General features: G+C 34.8%; 2 protein-coding genes and 1 long non-coding RNA gene across 3 annotated transcripts in view; all 3 read left to right on the forward strand.

Moving 5' to 3' along the window:
* LOC105155575 (metal transporter Nramp2) lies at positions 7,803-12,142 on the forward strand. Its single transcript, XM_011071465.2, has 4 exons — positions 7,803-8,523; positions 9,142-9,278; positions 9,363-10,015; positions 11,533-12,142. Exons 1-4 carry the CDS (start codon positions 7,901-7,903, stop codon positions 11,755-11,757), a joined length of 1,638 nt encoding a protein of 545 aa, XP_011069767.1. The 5' UTR covers positions 7,803-7,900; the 3' UTR covers positions 11,758-12,142.
* LOC110011598 lies at positions 12,494-13,949 on the forward strand. The gene is made up of 2 exons (XR_002286613.1): positions 12,494-12,865; positions 13,773-13,949. It is a non-coding gene; the product is annotated as an uncharacterized LOC110011598 (long non-coding RNA).
* Positions 19,494-19,698, forward strand: part of LOC105155576 (pumilio homolog 12-like) — a gene marked incomplete in the record, with an annotated part of 5,604 nt that continues 5,399 nt past the window's right edge. Inside the window, 1 exon segment of the mRNA XM_011071467.2 lies at positions 19,494-19,698. Coding sequence (XP_011069769.1) covers positions 19,578-19,698 — 121 coding nt within the window.

Raw genomic sequence — 19,698 nt, forward strand, 5'->3', positions numbered from 1 at the left:
TTGAAAGGCAGTTTTAGTACACATGCACTCATAGGGGTAAAATTGTTCGAAAATCTAACAAAGGACTAAAAGGAAGCAATTTCGTAAGTTACTGGACCTAAACAAAAATGAACATAATTATCGGATTAAAATTAAAATTAGGCGTATTTAGCGGACTAAAATAATATTTTTCCCTATATATGTATATTAAAAATATCACGTAGGATGCATGTATTGAAATACCTATTTGGAAATATATACATCTTATTAGTTATTAAAAATATTTTCTAGAAATTTATGAAATACGGAAACCATTCACCTGAGTACCATTTTGCTAAGTGAAATTAATTTGATATATTCTTAAAATAAATACATAAATTATTAATAATAAATATGAAAGGATCTAATCAGATATTGGAATAAATTTATTAAATGATTTAATGGTTATCACAACTATTAATACTTATCCAAAGAATCTAATTATTTGTTGATACAAATTTATTAATAGTTTAGTGATTGGCAACTAAGTACTTCCATTGTGACGATGTAAATGATTTTAGTTTAAGCGTTCTTTTATTAGTCCCATTCAAATACAAAATTATTTAAGATATAAAAATTAGTAGCATTTTGCTGCAGAAATCAACAAATAAAGTTGACTATATTGGGCCACAATATTTTGTTAGCTCAAGAGTTGCTCCATGGATACAATCAAAAGCCGACGTCGCCACATTCTGTCATAAAAGTTGACTTGAGGAAGGCCTATGATTGTGTCAAATGGGATTTCCTTTGTACTATTTTTTTGATCGTATGGATTTCCACCTAAACTAATTGGGTGAATCAAGGAATTCATTTCAATCGCTTCATTTTCTATCAGCATTAACAACAATGCACATGAATTTATCTGAGCATCGAAGGAACTGCGCCAAAGGGACCCTTCTTTGCCCTATCCTTTTGTCTTTGTGACGGAGGTCCTACATGTAATACTTAAAGCTAAGATCTTGGGGAAGCCTGAGTTGAATTGCATTGAAAGTGCAAGGACCTAAGTTTGTCTATGTTATTTTTCCCGGATGACTAATTTGAAGCATCAGGTCAATGTATACCTTGAGCGTTGGTTGAGGAGTTACTACAATTGTGGCATGTGGGTGTATAGATGCTCAACAATTTCACGAATCAGAAATCATGATTTATGCGGCTTGGGACCTTGAACGACCTACCTACTTTTGAAATGACGTCTAACGGAGTACCACACCTGCTATGGGCTGTCCAATTTCTATGGATAACACACGGATATTTAATTTGCAGAACGGTAGGAAGGCATGCTATTTCGACTGCCACACACAGTTTCTCCATCTGGGCCATATTTACTAGAGGAAAAGAAAGCCTTCACTAAAAATCGAGCGGAAAGGAAGATCACACAGCCGAGGCTTAGGGGATATGAGATTCGTGATCAGTTGTCAGCGATTAGTATTGTAGTTGAAAAATCGTTGATACTGCCACCGGGCTACGTACCAACCACAAGTAGGAGAGAAAAAATTTCTAGGATCTTCCATAATGGGACACGCATCTCATAATCTTGATGTCATGTACATTGAAAAGAATGTGTTTGACAATATCTCCAACACCGTCATGGATATAAAGGGAAAAATGAAGGATAATTTGAATGCAAAGAAGGACTTGGCGAGCATATGTAATACACCGGAGCTTGAGGTGGACGAGTGGAGTCCGAAAGTTTTGCCTAAAGTCGTATATACTTTGACGAAGGAGCAGAAAAGGAGGATTTGGTGCTTAGGTTTGGTGTTCGAGGTGTTCTGATGAGTACATCTTTAACCTTGCCCGTCACATCAACATGATGGAGTTGAGACTTTATGGGATGAAGAGGCACGATGTCATGTCTTAATGCAAAATTGACCTCGTTTGCCTTCTATGAGATACTTCTTGAGCATGTGTGGAGGGCATTGACGGATATAAGCTTTTTATTCCAGGTTATATGTTTTACCAAGCTAGATGTCACCAAAGTGCAGTGTTAAAAGGAAGTGTCGCCCAGTTTTTTAAAACTCGGACAGTTATCAAATTGGAAAATTCAGTGGATTACGGTCACTGGTTCAACCGTTGGTCCAGCCGTGACCGAACTGGTGACATCATATATATGCCATAAATACTTATAAAATATATAAAAATTAACTTTAAATATTCAATAATATAAATATACTTAAAAATTTTGTATTTTAAGTAATTTTCTCTTTGCAATTAATATTTTTGATAATATATGCCTATAATTAAATAACATAAAATACAACAAATCTAGCACAAAATACAAGAAACTCAAATAATAAAACTCAGGCCAAACAGAAAATACAAGTTCAAAACATCAAAAATGTAATAAGCGTCCAACACGAATAACTTAACACTCTAATTATTTTAATTATCCAAATCTAGTCTCATATAACAACTTTGACTTGCTCCCTATTCCTTTCGTGGTGATTACTTCTAGAATGCAATTTATGACTTCTGATTTTCGGCAAAATGATACTTGATCATATTGAAAAGTCGGATTAAACCAATAAGTTGCAGCATGTATGTCTTTCCTTAACCGTTTGTCACAACGACTCTTGATGATGTTTGTATACGGTTTATGCAACCTCTTTTTGTTCTTGAAAAGGTTCTTAATTCCCTTGCCAAATTGACTCAGCCTAAAATGCAAGATAAAAGGAAATATGGTAAGGTTCTTTCGTCTTTTAGGCAATAGGGTTTCAACAAGGCTTCTAAGGAAAAACTTAGGATTTTCAAAGAAGCTATACAAAAATATAAGTCATTAGGCATAAATGAAGAAAGTAAGCTTTCTTTCGAAAATATCAAGAGACTTATAGAGAAGAATTTCAGTGAAAATCCTCTAGCGTAGTGAGATAAAAGCAAGATCGAAGCTACTTTCAAAGTAAAAAAGAAATGCAAGTACTAGTATGTTTGATACAAGTCTGCCTTGATGAACATAGAAGATAAGAAAGATATACAAGAGATCATCAAGGAGCATATTAGTGTTACATTCATTGAACTTAGAGTTTCTGCCTATAGTAACTCTTAGAAAACCATAGTGAGATAAAGAGAGGTAAACTCAGGTTAGTAATTAACTGTCAAGCGATTAATAAAATACTAGAATTTGATTGTTATTATATCCCAAGTAGAAATACTTAATATACTGTATTAAAGGTACTAACGTATTTTCCAAGTTTGATTTCAAATTTAATTTTTATCAAATGAAGAAGATAAATGATTTAAAGAAATATACACATTTTCCACACCACAAGGACAATATATCTGGATCATACTCCCTGTGGACATGCTAATGCGCCCCAGATATTTCATAGAAATTAAGATGAATAATATTTTCAAAGACTATCTTGAGTTTATGTTTATCTATATAGACGACATTTTAATTGCATCTAAAAGTATCCAAGATCATATCAAACATTCTGAAATATTTTTCGATGCATGCCACAGAGAAGGTTTAGTGCTTTTTGAAATATGTATCACTACAAAAAAAATGCGGAATTTGGCACTGTCAGAATAACCATTCAAAAGCCCGTTCCATTTTGGAACAGTCTTTCGAACATATTAGGAACGGATATTGAAACATGACGTCAGGTGGAACATTTCCTTTGAGTTATAAATGGACCGTTCCAAGTTGAATTCCAAAGTAGCAATTACTAAATCCGTTCCACATTCCGTGCCAAAATAGTAATAGAAAATCGTTGGAACTCAATTTGGAACACTATATTAGATTTAGGAACGGTCACAACCAAACCGTTCCTAGATCTGTTGCAATTAAGTCCTAAAAGTGACAGTTCGAAAATGTATTTCAAAATGAGGTGCAATTTGGAATGATTTTTTTATACTCTTAATAAAATATGCCAAAAATCATTCCAAAATATGAGTTTTATTTAAGAAGCAATGTGTTTCTAAACCATTTGAAAAATTGAAAAAAATTGAAATGGTTCTTTTGAATGATTTCCTATGTGTTACTGAGTCCATTCCAACTGATCATCAACAACTATATTTGAACTGTCTAACTGATCGTTTCAAAAATTGTCTCAATTACTGTCCGAAAAGTAAAAATTAACGGCTACTTTTTAACAACTAGGTATGTCTTTCTATCCCCGTTTCATTTTTTTTCAATATAAATGTGTTCCTCTCTTTCCACTCAATCTCACTATCTTCTTCCATTCTTCTTATTTTCTCTTTATTTTCTCAATTTCACTCAAATTTTTTTATACTCTCACTATCCTACTAATATTTTTGGTACTCTTGTTCGTGAATTCTGACTCGAATTTTCATTGACATTTGAATTTATTTAATCAGAAAACAACTTTAACCCTTTATTTGTCAATTGATTATACATTTGTTGTAATTTTGTTATAATTAATTAAATTTAATGTTATAATATATATATGTATGTATGTGTGTGTAGGACTAATCATCGTATTAAGACAGTTGAGGAGATGGATGTATGAGAAGAACCATCTAAATAGGGGGGGTCTTACTCCGAAGTTTCAGGATGGTGTTGCTACATCTATAGAATGGGTGAAGTTCAACATTCATATATAGATGGTGAGAAAATGAGGTGTCCTTGTCGAAAGTACAAGAATGAAACTTTTAAAACCACGGACGAGGTAAATTTTGACTTGTTTATGAAAAGTTTTATGTTGCAATATTATAATTGGACTTCTCATGGCAAGGAGAGAGTGCAGGAGTATCTTGAGACCGTCACGGCAGCCTCGTTTCGAGAGGAGCAAACTCTCATTTCTCATGTTATGCAGAGGACGAGTATGCATTGGGGTGATGCGGCGCAGATGGGCTGGGCGCAGAGGATATTTTTTATGCCGCCGGGCCAACTGTCTGGTCTTCTAATTATAACCAGGATGGTGTGCCTGATTATGGTACGAGGTCGTGTTCTACAAATATAGGGCGTAGTTTATATTACAGTGGGGGCCCCTACGATTATGTATTTGGGTTGACAGATCGATTTCACGATGTAGTGTATGCTGCCGAGCAGCCGTTGTGGAACCGTTGCACCCAATCTCAATTGGGAGTTGTAGCTGAGTTGGTGAATATCAAAGTCGTGAGCCATATTTCTCACCATATTTCTCAGCCGTTGTGGAACCGTTGCAGATTTCTTGACAAGAGATGGAAGCATTTGAAGCAAACTCCATCATCATAAGGCTCAAGCATCTCAGGAAAAACCTTGAGGAGCTAGACAAAAAGTTTGAACAGCTGATCGTGAAAGCTCAAATAGCTGACAAATCCAACAAGATGATCTTGATACTGTCCAGATCGACATTAGGAGTACCAGACTTGCTTTTAAGTTGTTATGGCATGACTTATCGAAACCAATTCGAAAGGCATAGTCTTCGGTGATGACCCGAGAATTAAGAGAGCAAGAGTTTACCCCTGTCTTTTGAGAAAAGGGCTCTAAACGTAGCGGTAGATTCAAGTACTACACGAAGCCATTTCCAGACATTGTGAAAAGGCAATAATTGCAATAGAGGAAGGGCAAATTCCTGATAATTTAAATCAACCCAGAACCTCTTGGGTAAAAGAGAAAGATATTAACCTTAGTCCGATGATAAATATTTCTAAGGTTAATACTAACTAATTACTATCTTCTGTTTCTGCTTGGTAAGCCAGAAAATGTGGGAAAAACTAGTTTTCTTCATACAAATCAATCCAAGCAAAACCATAGTAGACGCATCTGAAAAATATAACTTGATCTGGATGGTCAAGAGGTTAAAACCAGAAGAAGTTTGAGAATGATATGATTTTGCAGCCCTTGCTTCAGTTTATACTACGTCACCAAAATTTTTAAAAATCTCAAAGCTTCCAAAATGGATCAGTAGAGGGGTTTATGACTCATGGAAAAATAATCCACATCTGAAATGAGGAGATATTTTGGAGCTAAAGTTCATTTTAGCGGCTCCAGAAATTGCAGGAAAAGGATCACATCCAGCATTTCATGTTATCAAGATACAGAAACCTGACATGGTAGCATTCAACAAAGTCAAGGCTGCAACAGGACAAGGTCCCATGTTATTACCCCTCGGTGAAAATGAGATATCTACTAGAAGAGTTTGGGGATACTGGGTCTGTCTCATTGAGACGGAAAAAGTGATATATCCATTTCAAATATTTTTAAATAAATTAAATGGATCATTCTTGTTAAACTCCATGAAAATAAAAAGCACCAAGTTTGCAGCAAGTTTACTCGAAAAGAAAAGAATGTTTGTTTGGGAGAATAAGCTGCTTGCAATAGAGGTTACAAGGAAAAAGGAATGCAACATGGTTTTTATTTATTTCAGGACCCGTGGCATCCTCTTGGACCACCCATTGACAGAGTCCCGTACGCGCCGAAATTATTGGGAATGGACTCCTCAACCAAGCTCAGCGCTGTCATTGACGAGGGTGTATGGCAATGGACTCCTATAACTGATTTTGTATGCTTAGAGATCTTACACACGTTACCTCACATCCATGGAGGCGAGGATAGTATCATTTGGAGATTTCAGAGTGGGCAACCTTCGACACAGGCCTTTATCCGATTATTTGATCCACCGGGGCCGAAAGTAGGCTGGGCTTCACTACTTTCGGGCTCTTGTAAGATCCCACGTCACACATTTATCTTATGGATGGCAATATTAGGCAAACTGCCAACGGCGGATAAAGCATGGCTTTCTCATCTCGGAGATTGTGTTTTGTGTGATGTTGGTGCGACGGAGACCTATAGTCACCTTTTCTTTCAATGCCGATTTAGCAGACAATGTCTTTCAAAGGTTCGCAGATTGGTACATTTTTCATGGTCCAACAGAGATTGGACGATAGATATCGAATGGGCAGCATGAAAATGGAGGGGTACACACATTGTTAACCTTGCTGACCGAGCTTTACTTGCCTCATGTATTTATCATATTTGGAGAGAAAGGAACTTGAGGAGATTTGAGCATGAAGTGAGGACTCCCGCCACGTTGGTTTTCTTGATTGTGGAAGATATCAGACAACGCATTCTTAGTATTAATCTAGCCACTTTTGTTAGTACTTGTGCCTTATATAGATTATGGCGAATCCCTTGAACTGTCGAGGGAGAAACCAATAAAAAACTTTGTTGTACTACTATGTTTTTTTTTATTAATAAAAATTACGTTTACCCAAAAAAAAATCCATAATGACCATAGCTGGAAAGTTGAACCAAAATAGGTGATGAACATAATGATGTCATTAAAAACAAGTTCGAAGTCTGTGATTGAAGTCCGTGGGCTATTATAAATAATGAGATAGGAAACGGATGGAAAATATCCGGTAACTTCTTCAACTCATCAGAAAATAAAACGAGTCTTTAGAATTTCAATTGTTAATATTCTCTCCAGTGAGGATTTTGAAATTGTTACATTGGTGTTTTAATTTATCAATATTAATTTATAAAAAATATCTCATTATTTAATAATTCATATTAATAGCCAAATTCTCTCGAGGGATAGATTTAAAAATTAAAATAATTAAAACTTTAGAAAAGAAATTTTCAAAAGATTTTTATAAAGCAATAAATTATAGAACTTTTAAAATATATTGTAAATAACCAAATTAATCTTCTTATTTAATAAAAAAAATATTTTAACATAATAATAATAATAAAATACAAAGTAAATGAAGTATTAAAGCTACTCAAATTAGAACTGCATAACTTTTAAAAAGTAATATTCATATAATTTTTTATAATATTAAAATAAATAAACCCATATAAATATTTTCTAACGAGAATCTTAATACGTGGTGCCAAAAAATACAATGAGATCAAGGAAGAAACTTCATTCTCATTCATATCGAATTTTTCTGGGCAAATGCGCTTAGCCACAAATAACAATCACATGCAAATAATCCAATGAGCTCTTCTCCCAGAAACCTCAGAAATAGTACCACTTCATCCCCGAGGTTCCACCACCACCATCGCCATGCAGAGCATCAAGCTTCCAACCCCCTTCTCCCGTCGTCAACCTCAGCTCCGCCACCGCCACCCTTACCGACCCACCTCAACGAATCTCAAGAAAAAAATGTTCTTCTACACGCCGTGGAGATCGAGCCCTTCTCCGAATCCTCACCCGGCCTATCAGTGCCACCGTTTTCCTGGAGGAAGCTTTGGAAATTCACGGGGCCCGGGTTTCTAATGAGCGTTGCGTTTCTTGATCCGGGAAACTTGGAGGGTGATATCCAGTCTGGTGCAATCGCGGGGTATTCATTGCTGTGGCTTCTCATGTGGGCTACAATCATGGGTCTTTTGGTTCAATCGTTGTCTTTGAGGCTGGGCGTCGCAACGGGCCGGCACCTGGCGGAGATATGTAGAGAGGAGTATCCCCATTGGGCCACATTGATGTTGTGGTTGATGTCGGAGCTGGCGTTGATTGCCGCAGATATTCAGGAGGTGATTGGCAGTGCCATTGCTATCAAGATTTTGAGCAATGGGGTGTTGCCTCTTTGGGCTGGTGTCCTCATCACTGCTTTCGATTGGTAAATCTTTTCTTCTACTGCTATCTTACATTCTCACTTTTCAGTGTGAAAAATCATCAAAATCTGCTATTGAAGTCTCAATGTGAGTGGAAGTACAAAAAGTATCTCCTGTTCATTTCCAAATATTTTTTTCTCTCTGTATAGCATAGACTATTGCCGGAGGCACAGTTTCTTTATTGTAGTTCAACAAGTTGTACGCTAACAAGTTTATGTACATTCAATGAAACATAAAGATTTGAGTAATTGCTTAGACATCCATGTGACAAGTATAGTACTAATAAGACATTGTTGATTTTTTGCAATCTGCATTCCTAGTTCTAATAGTTGATATATTTATAAAACTAACTTTGTTCATCATAGACATTTGGCAACCAACTAGCTTTTACCTTGTTAGCTGTACTTAGTATTTTCAAGAAACTAGTTGCCTAGAACAATGGGCTTATTTTAGTTGAGAAATGTTTGGTTGGTCTTACTCCACAGATTCAACTATTCCCATTGTAGTGATTAATTCCCCAGTCTTGATTAAGGATGTTGATCATGCTAAGTTATTATCCTTGGCAGTTATATCCAGTGAATTATGTTCTGTTTGTTTAATATACATGGTGTTTTCATGAACAGCTTCATCTTCTTATTCCTTGAGAACTACGGGATCAGAAAGCTTGAAGCGTTTTTTGCTGTTCTTATTACGTGTATGGCATTCTCTTTCGCCTGGATGTTTTTCGACACAAAACCTAGTGGGAAGGAGCTCATGAAAGGTGAGGTATTTTCCATATTAATTTTCTACATTTTGTCTTTCAATTCATCTACTTAGTAGTTAGTAGAGCTTTAATCTGTTTCAGGGCTGGTGGTACCTAAGCTTAGCTCGGAGACAATTCCAAAAGCCGTTGGAGTCGTCGGTTGTGTCATATCACCTTACAATATCTTCTTGCATTCAGCTTTAGTCCAATCCAGAAAAGTTGACTTGAAGAAGAAAGGCAGAGTACAAGAGGCCCTCAATTATTTCATGATCGAGGCATTTATCGCCATTTTTGTTTCATTTATAATCAATTTGTTTGTCACAACTGTATTTGCAAAAGGATTCTATGGGACCCCAGAAGCCAAAACTCTAGGGTTAGTAAATGCAGGAGAATATCTGCAACAGAGATACGGTGGGGGATTGCTCCCCATTCTCTATATCTGGGGCATTGGTCTTCTCGCAGCCGGCCAGAGTAGCACCATCTCGGGTACTTATGCTGGGCAGTTTATTATGGGTGGTTTTCTTGATCTTCAGATTCAAAAGTGGTTGAGATCATTGATCTCGAGAAGTTGTGCCATTTTGCCAATTATCATTGTGGCTATCGTTTTCAATAGATCAGAAGAGTTGCTTGATGTTGTTAATGAGTGGCTTAATGTGCTTCAGGCAGTGCAAATTCCATTTGCAGTTGTCCCTCTTCTCCATTTAGTGTCGAGTGAGCAGATTATGGGGGCCTTTGTAATTGGAACTACTTTGGAGGTAATGCATTCTTCATTATCTTTCCATCATTTTGCATGAATTTCTATGTTCTGCCAATGCTGTGAATAATAGTGATTTTGCTATACCTACTTGAGTGTGTCGCTAGAAATGTGTTTATTTCTTATAAAAAATCACATTCATGTCTTCTTAAGATTTATTTATATGTAATAAAGACCAAGGGTTTACCTGGTATTATTATGCTCAGACATACCAATACTTATTCTTGGACTATTCTGATGAGCACACTGGAAAGCATGCTCCTCTTTTGTCTGATACTCATCAAAGTTTAGGAATAATTACACTTCCAGATTCTTAATTATGTCAACTTATTGAAACCACCTCTACTATTAGAATAATTAGAGAGACACCCTCGTTAATGATGCTCCCATTGCACTGATCCCCTGCTAGTGACGTTCTTATTGTATCGTCACCTCTCGACTTAAAGAAACATCACTAACATGGTGTGCCAGTAATTTGGTTAGATGAGGAGGTGTTAGTGTAATTATCACTAAATTTATTCGTAACTTATATCAAATTAAGGTTGATTTCTGTGTACTGTCAATATAGTGAATAATACTGATTTTGTTAATATATAGTTGAGTACAACATGAAACGTGATTATTTATTACTGATAATCAGAACATTCAAGTCTTTGTCAGATTTGTTTATATTCATCAATAACCACGATCTACATGATATAATGTTCAGACATAACCATCCATATTCTTGCACTATTCTGATGCAAACCCTTGAAAGTATTATATACGTTACGCACTGATCATTATATTACCAGAATTTAGTTATGTTATAATCGTTGGAGCAAAGGTTGTCTGTAAAAACTAGTTGATGGAATCATGGGACATGCGTCAGGTACTATGTTTTTGTTTCACATCCATAAAATGTAAGCCCAAATGATGGTGGACTTCAATAGCACCAATAGCTACTTATAATCCATATCGGCTGACTTCTACACCGATATATGTTCTAAACTTATTCATGTATTTTTCTGGTGTTGTGCTATGGATGTCATATGTTGTTCGATGCCAGAACAGTAGCATGATTTGTGCCTGTCCATGATGTCAAGAACAATTGCTTGAGGAATCTATTACTGCTTCCATGCTTCTTTTTTATTCCAATGCCCGTCAAATTTTATCGATAATTACATTTTGACCTCCTCTTATCTATGTCAAATTACAGAAACCACCATACTATTTTAATACTTACTGAGACACCCTTGTTAATGTTGCTTCCATTGCATTGCTACCCTGTTAGTGACGTTTTACTGCAGTTTTACCTATCGATTTAATGTAAACATCACTAACATGGGGTGTCAGAATAATTATTGAAATCAGTAAAATTAATTTCTGTAATTCGGTCATAGATAAGGAGGTCTTAGTGTAATATCCCAAAATTTTATCAGTACGCTCGGACCATTCTCAAGTTAAGGCATGAATAACAACACTGCCTAAAGGAAAAGGTAAGATTACTCATTATGCTTCATTGTTATTCTTTCTCAGAGGATATCCTGGGGTGTGGCTACAGTGGTGATACTGATAAACGGATACGTTTTGGTCGACTTCTTCAGATCAGAAGTTCATGGATGGCTGTTTGGAATTGTTGTCTGCCTTATAGCTGCATCATATGTAGCATTTCTCTTCTATCTAATTTTCCGTGGCAACAGCCTAATTATCTCCTGGTTTGGCAGATCACGGTTTGATGGATTTGCTTATATTAGAACTTGAAGCATCAAACTTCAGTATGTGACTGATAAAACGTTCTTCGATACATGAAAGCGTTATAGTAACAGACCATACAGAACTCCGGTCGACAGAAACATTTGTCGAGTTCGACGCCCTGGAGGCCCCGTGAAGACTGATACAGTATCAGATCATTACAGTCTAAAGTTTCTCTTGATCAGAAGCAGTTTATGTTAATCTTTTGCTTGGATGATTACTTTCTGTAAGCTATAGTTTTTTATCTGAAGGGCTGTATACATAAATTTAGTGGTACAACATAATGATGCAAGTCTTTGTGTGTTTTTCTTCCTCTAATTTGTCGATGGCACACGTGAAAAGGACCATAATTGTATTGAACACATTTTACTATAGGTTGTAATTTTCTTCCCCTAACTTTAGGTCATTCTCGTTTTAGTCCCCTAAATTACTAGGGTTCCATTTTGGTCCGTAAAACTGAAAAAATTTCAATTTTGGTACAAATTTGATCGAAAAGTTGAGTCACTCGTCGGAAAAAGTCACATACCAGGCATGTGACTTTTTAAATTGGAGTTGCATTGTGTAGAAAATCATCCATATCGTTTGCAATCAAATTGATGAAAATCACCACAGAACTTCGATAGATATTCATATACCTAAAATTGATATCCGACATCTCCTACTCCATTACCGCTGACTTTGAAGCCCAAAGAAATCAAATATGGGTAGGGGTGGGCGAACAGGTCGGGTTTTTCGGGTTTCGACTCGACCCAATCGGGTAAAGGCTAATCTGATCGGGTTTCTCGGGTTTTTCTACGGTTTCGGATTATCCAAAACCTGACTATTCTCAATCGGGTTGGGGTTCGGATATTAAATCACCACCCGAAAAACCCGATCGGGTATCTGATTTAGAGAAGGGCAAAAAAGGGTAGGACGGGTATTCCGTATTCCAACTTCCAAGCAAAAGAAACCCTTCTTCTAGCTGCTGTTGTTGCCCGTTTCTGCGCCGTTGCTGCGCTGACCAGACGAACTCTCCTTCTTCGCTGCGGCCGTGCCACCCACCAGAAACTGACGACGTCTTTGTCTCCTTCTTCGTCGACAATAGTCGTATTTTTGCCAATTTTCAGCATTTTGCTGGGTAATTTTTCAACTATTGGAGTTGTTTTATTGATGTAATCATGTAATAGTTATGTATTTTTGTTGAAATTAGATTTTTGGTTAGTTTTGATTTGTTTTACATTTTGATTTTGAAGATAAATTTATATGCATACTTAGTGTTTGTTGAAATGTCACATTGACTCATTTGTTTGAAATATGCTGTCTATTTTTAATATGTTCCAAGAAAAGTGTGAGAAAATAAAATTGTGGGAACTTTGCCTCTCTAGAACAAGCAAATCAAATATGATGTTCTTGTGCTTAACAAATTATGGCCCGATTCATATAAAAAGAGGTTAAGGGTTATACTTCTGCTAAGTTACAGGAGTTTCACTGTACATGATCTTATCTTGAACTGCCTGATCTAAAACAGTCTGAACAATGTGATAAGCCTTCTATAAGTTCAATGCCACTGCTTAAGCATACTTGCGTCACAAATTTCAATTGGTAATTTTCTGCATTACTTAATGCTTGGCCATCCAGCAATGAGGTTAAGACAGTGTTTTGATATTGGGCTTTTTTGCATCCATTTTGGAGCTGGTTTTGTTAAAACTGTCTTCTTACCATTATAGTTGGATTGTGGAAGCATTGTGAAGTTGGTAATATGTTTGTGCACTCTATTTCTGTTTGATCTTCAAACTTTTAGAGCAATACCAAAAATCTGGAATCACATTTCAGTAATTGCAATAGATGAAAACATTCTTTAGGAGCTTATTCTACTTATATATTTTACTTGTCTAACTATTTTCTATTTTATTGTATGTTAACTGCTACTTGTAAATTTTTGACAAGGTAATAGAACGATAGAACCTCATTGTGTAATGTTACATTTTTAATTTGTTTGACTTTCTCTAATAGTTCTTCCACTTTGTATGCTTAATGCTTGACAGGTCGAGGACTCGAGGATGAAAATGTGATATGAGCTGATTGCTTTTTCAGTCTATAGGCATTACAATTTAGGAGGCCTTAGCTTTATTGTTGTTATTGAAATGATTTACAAAAATATATGATAATTTATGGATGTGATTGAACTCTTTTTTTTGGATATTTATGTAAAGCTTTAAGTATTTGTGTCCATAAGTTATATTTTAGTGAATGAAGTTTATTTTGAAAAATTTATTTTTTTGAAGCTGACAAAACCCGAACCCGACTGTCGGGTACCCGATTAGTCGGGTATCCGACTCAGTCGGGTTTGGGTTTGGGTTCATTTTTTTCCCAACCCGACATGTCGGGTACCCGACCCGAATTACCTGAACCCGACTCGACGCCCACCCCTAAATATGGGTGGTGCACATGAAAACTCAATATCTCCGTAATACGTTATTGTGTTAACTTAATACTATGGTTGGGGCATTCCATCGACACTTGGCGAGATATCCATTACCATTCTTCAAAAATAACCAAAAATCTAAAATGAAGTAGGTTTTCCAATAAATGTAGATTCCAAATTGGATAATAGGATCTCCCATGGATTAAACTTCTCCTTCACGGGAAAAGAATAGATTCAAGATCTTTGATAATAAATTGGGAAAATTGCTCCAGATGTAAAAGCAGTAGTAATAAATTAATAGAAGCACAGAAGAGGAGAAAGATGAGAAATCTCCAGAGTTGATCCAAGTAGAGCTGCGAGGAGCGAAGAAGAAAAATGATCAAATTGGTTCTCACAATCTTCTCTTCCTTTCTATTGACACTCACATATGCTTGAATATTACTGGAGTATGTAGATCAATTTCTTGTACTTGGATTTTCCACCATATTTCTCAAACTCAAGAGAAAATCTTATAAACCCCCACAGATGGCGTCAAATGTTGTTTCAAAATAGAACAATGTATGTTGCTACCCCCACTCAAATAGGTATGCATTGAATCCCCAATACAAGACCTACAAAATACACAATCATTAGAACCACAATGGGAAAATTCTGGTATGGCCCTTCGATGCTTAAATTAGTCCATAATTGAAGAAGATGAAAAAGATATTAAGAAATATTAGGGTGCATAAGCTTATACTTGCACTATGGAGGGCGAATATATATAGAAGGGTCCTAATTGTATGACAAATGATCTAACGGTCACAGTGGGTCATACATATCATGCTCAAGACAGTGAAAAATGTGGTTCCAAAGTACGGAGGTCTCCACTGGATACCTTAGGTACATAGAATATTATGTTCTCATAAGTGGGTCTTTGGGAAGACCTTAGATATACCTCTGATGAAGGTCTCCCCCAGACTCCTTCTTCAGTTAATAGGATCTTCCTTCTTCAGTTAATAGGATCTTGGATGCTCTTGAAGTTCTCTAATGACTCATTATAAATATCCCACATCACATAGGTACAAGTTGAAGAAGAAAACGGATTGAATAAGAAATAGAATGAAATTGTTTAAATCAATTTACCTCCTTAAAAGCCAAAAAATTCAAACACTCCCACCCCTACCCCACATAAATAAAATCGCAAAAGAACTCCAGAGCTAGATTGTGGAACAAGCGCCAATTGTTAGGATTTCTTTATTTTTTACATATAAAAAGATAAAAATACCATTATTTATCAACCGTTATATATTACTTTACATGAATCAACAGTTTATGTTTAAGTATACAAATGAAAGGCCCAAATTTGTCAAATTAAAGCCCAACACAAATCTATGATCTATATTATCTATGATCAAAATGTGGCACAGAATTTATTTAATTTGAATCAATGGTTTAGATATAAAATTAACTATATAATATAATTAAAAGATATATATATATATATATAGAGAGAGAGAGAGAGAGAATGATGCGCCAATAAGAAGGAACGATAACTGTAAGGAATTGGGAAAGAAGGGGAAGCAAGGTAGTCGCTACTAATGAGGAGTAGGGGAAGGAGGGGAAGGGAAGGGGGTGGGGTGGTGGCTAAGGGGAAGAGGGCAGGAGGATTTGGAGAGAGGGCCAAGAAAGGGGGTTTCTGTTTTTAATTTTATTTATATTTTATTTTCTTTTATAACTTATATTTTTTTTACATTACATATTTAGTATTTTATATATATAGGATGTATTTATGTTAGAGTATGTGGCGAGAAAGTCAATTAGATTAGTTATTTTGTAATTTATCTATATAATATTTTAAGATTGTAATATTGTTGGTTTGAAACTTTTCAAGTCAAGAACTTCGAGATCGGGCATCGAGGTATCTATAAAGGCTTGCACTAAGTAATGTCCCCATATGATGTGTCAAGTTTCATTAATTACATGTATATGACGTCTACATATTACTAGTTGGTGGTTGACAAAGGGTTGCCAAGCTCATTAAACTGACTCGCGGTAAGTGACATAATCAGTATGACTAGAACTTATCGACTCTGATAGTATGGAGTTTAGTCCTAAGACATGAAAATCCACTGTAACCTCGTGCGTAGGGTGACTATATCTAGATCTTGGCAAAGGTCACCAATAGCCTTGTTCTAGTGTAGTCAAAGCACGTATGGAGGATAGTGAGTTTTAAGATAAAATTCGTTGCCTATCATGAGATGATACCAATCTCTCATGTTCACCAATGTATGTTAAACTCTGAAAATTTGTGGCAACAAGTGGTGATCTTATAGGAAAGGGGTTTCCTATGTTAATCGGGCCATGGCTGTGGAAGGACCAAACTTATATAGTACTCAAGGCCTAACAGGTTCATGTCATATTCACATATTCTCAAGTTCTATGGACCGTTACTCCATGATAACGGGTACTGATGAATATTAATATATATATGTATAAATATACAGGGTAAATTAGTCACCTCTCTTGAGATTTGACATAATTATATATACTTTCTCATTGTTTGAAAAATTACAACTACCCCCCTGATTTTAATGTCCGTCTAACAACGAACTCATTCCATTAGCGTCCATTAGGTTTTCATCCAAATTTTGTGTTAAACTAACCAAAACTCCATTTTAGATTATGAATTATAATTTTATATATTTTTTTGAATTTTCCAAAATATTTTATGGACTAATGTGCCCTATGGATTATTTACTTTACCCACCCTCAAATCTTTTTAAATTTTCTCGAACCTTTTCTTCTTTTTTCTTTACAACAAATGATATTCAGCAACGGTGATATAGTACTTTTCACATCATCATTTAGGAACTACATAATTACTTCGTATTTAAAGAATGTATCTATAATTATCTAAATATTAACGAGGTATTCATAATCCTATCAAATTTCATAAATAGTAATTTGAAATTTACCTTGTATATACAAGTGCTATAATTGCATACATTTATATACTCATTAATTATGATCATAACTATATCCTAGTTAATACTACACCACCTTACCAACAAAGTCAATCATTTAAATGTATAATGTTACAAACCAAACATGTCTTCACTAAACCACATCAATTTCTTAAAAACATAAAATTTCAAAAAAAAATAAAAAATTAACACAATATTTTGTGAAATTTCAAAACATATCACTATCCATATTTAGCACATAAAATTGGTCAAAATCTTTTAGAAATAAAAACAAATGTCAGTAAACATTCGATTCCATAAATGTGAGTATATATATATATATATACTTTTATAATAATTTCTTTTTTTATTTAACTTATTAATATATTGAATTAATTTTTAAAATTAAATACATTGAATAATGTAATGAATGGTATAAATACTATTAAAAAGTATCAATAAATGTTTGAAATCTAGGTACGAACATTTGTCACCTAAGTCAATTATTCCCAAAATTACTCTTTACCAAAAATATTTTCTTTTGGAATTAATACTCAAAATCCTTTTGTCAAAAAATAAAACAAGAACAAGATAATGGGAACTCAACCCTATTTGGTAATTGACTCATAAATTGCTAACTATATATATTCATAATGAATCAATAATAGTGGATTCAAGATGGGTCCTAAAGAGCAAGAATCCTTGTTTGAGTGGTAAGGTTGAGATTTTACGGTTTCTTGATAGTTTGAGTCTTACAAATGTAGGTATTTAATCTATTTTTAATAATAGTATATTATCGTTTGTTTATTTTAAATAAAAATTACTAGGAGAAATTTATCATGAGCATGGTTAAAAATAGATTTTCATAATAAATAGTCATTGATCACGATCACGCAATAATTGTTGGTCATAGCTTTCTCAAATGTGGCTAAAAATATTTGTCATAGCTAAAAGTTACGGCGAAAACATTTGCTGACTCATAACCATAGCAAAAATAGTTTTCATTGTGGATAATTTAAGTATTCGTATTGATTTTTATTTAATCATAATTAATAATTATTATTTACCACAGTTTTACTCCATAACTAATAAATTATAGCCAATAATAATTTTTTTTCTATTAATTTAATGTATTAAGTACTAAATATTATACTAATAGTATATTGGTTGAGTAAATCTATGGATGTATTCTTTTGGGGGAAAAAACTAAAATCCCAAGGCCAATATCTTGTGTTATAACTGCAAGAAGCAAAGGGGTTGAATTGGAATTTCCGTTTGAGGATAGGGGTTGAATTGGACTTGCATTTTTTGGATGGAAAGTAGTTGAATTGGAACTGTACACGGCACCGCAGGGAAGCAGCGTCAAAGTTGGCAGAGTCCGCGTACACGAAGGCGCGTTTACGCATGAAAAACCTTACCGCAAATTGCATGCAACCCCTCTCTTTCTCCTTCTCCATTACTCCTAATCTTATTCTATTTTTATGGCTCTTTTTCATTCCTTCTATGCTTAGTCTCTATCAATGTAAATTGTCACTCAAATTACTATTCATCCATGCATTCTTGATACTTTTTATCTTTTGGGGGAAACAAAATAATTGAGATTTTTCTTTCTATTTCTTACTTTAAAGTAATAATAATAAATAAATAAAATTTCGTCACAAAAGTGAAGTAATTACTGCGATCTTATCCGTCTGTCCACGTGTCTGTTTTAAACATTTGTGTAACGCATGCAACATCAATAACATTAATAAGATACACCCGTGACTAGCTTCTATTAATTTGTCATTATTTTTTTACGGTAAACGATATTAAAATGACACACGGGTAGGTCTAATATAAAAAATATTTTTCGACTCTTTGGAGAATCACAACTACATCTCCTGAGATTGTTTTGTAATTATAACTTACATCATCGCTCCTCAAAAGTAAAACCTTACACAAATACTTTTGAGGAAAATTACGCCGGCATCTCCTTAGCAAGTGTACATGTAATAGGGCAGAAAGTGTTTGTATAATTAGACCTAAACTTAGAGTATGTCCATATCATTTACTCTTTTTTTTTTTTTGAAAAAAAATCATTATTCTTTTTATAATATATATATATATTTGAGTAATTCAAATTATAAAAATGGATCTTTTTAACAAAAAAGGGGAAAAAGAACTTAAAAAAGAATTTGCATTTCCAAGTTTTTTCAACATTAATCTTATCTTTGGATCTTGAATTTTGTGAAATGAATATGAAATAAAAAAACACATTTTTTTATCACTTGAAAATTTTCTAATTTCTTGCTTTATTTTGAATTCTTTAATTTTATTTTCAATATTTTTCATTGAGATTTGAGGGCCAACATGGCCTAAAGGCTAAAACAAGTCAATAAGATGAGTTTCACACTATAAATACAACCCCTCAATAAAACCCCTTTAAATCCTCACAACATACACACACAACACACACATACGCCATTCTCTTCGTAACGGCGATGGAGAGGAAAATCCCTGAAATCCCCTATTCTCCAGCGTACCAGACGCCTGAAAATTTCTTGAACCCTCATTACCAACGCTTTCTTTCCGCTGAAAACCACCCGCAGAGTCCATTGATCA

The sequence above is a fragment of the Sesamum indicum genome, linkage group LG2 (genome assembly GCF_000512975.1).
Source record: "Sesamum indicum cultivar Zhongzhi No. 13 linkage group LG2, S_indicum_v1.0, whole genome shotgun sequence".
NCBI classification, from domain to species: Eukaryota; Viridiplantae; Streptophyta; class Magnoliopsida; order Lamiales; family Pedaliaceae; genus Sesamum; species Sesamum indicum.

Bases quoted from the DNA above. Each gene is read 5' to 3' on its own strand.
- LOC105155575 (XM_011071465.2), top strand. From the start codon at position 7,901: ATGAGCTCTTCTCCCAGAAACCTCAGAAATAGTACCACTTCATCCCCG. The intron at 9,279-9,362 runs GTGAGGTATTTT...AATCTGTTTCAG, and splicing joins TGGGAAGGAGCTCATGAAAG to GGCTGGTGGTACCTAAGCTT. The intron at 10,016-11,532 runs GTAATGCATTCT...ATTCTTTCTCAG, and splicing joins TAATTGGAACTACTTTGGAG to AGGATATCCTGGGGTGTGGC.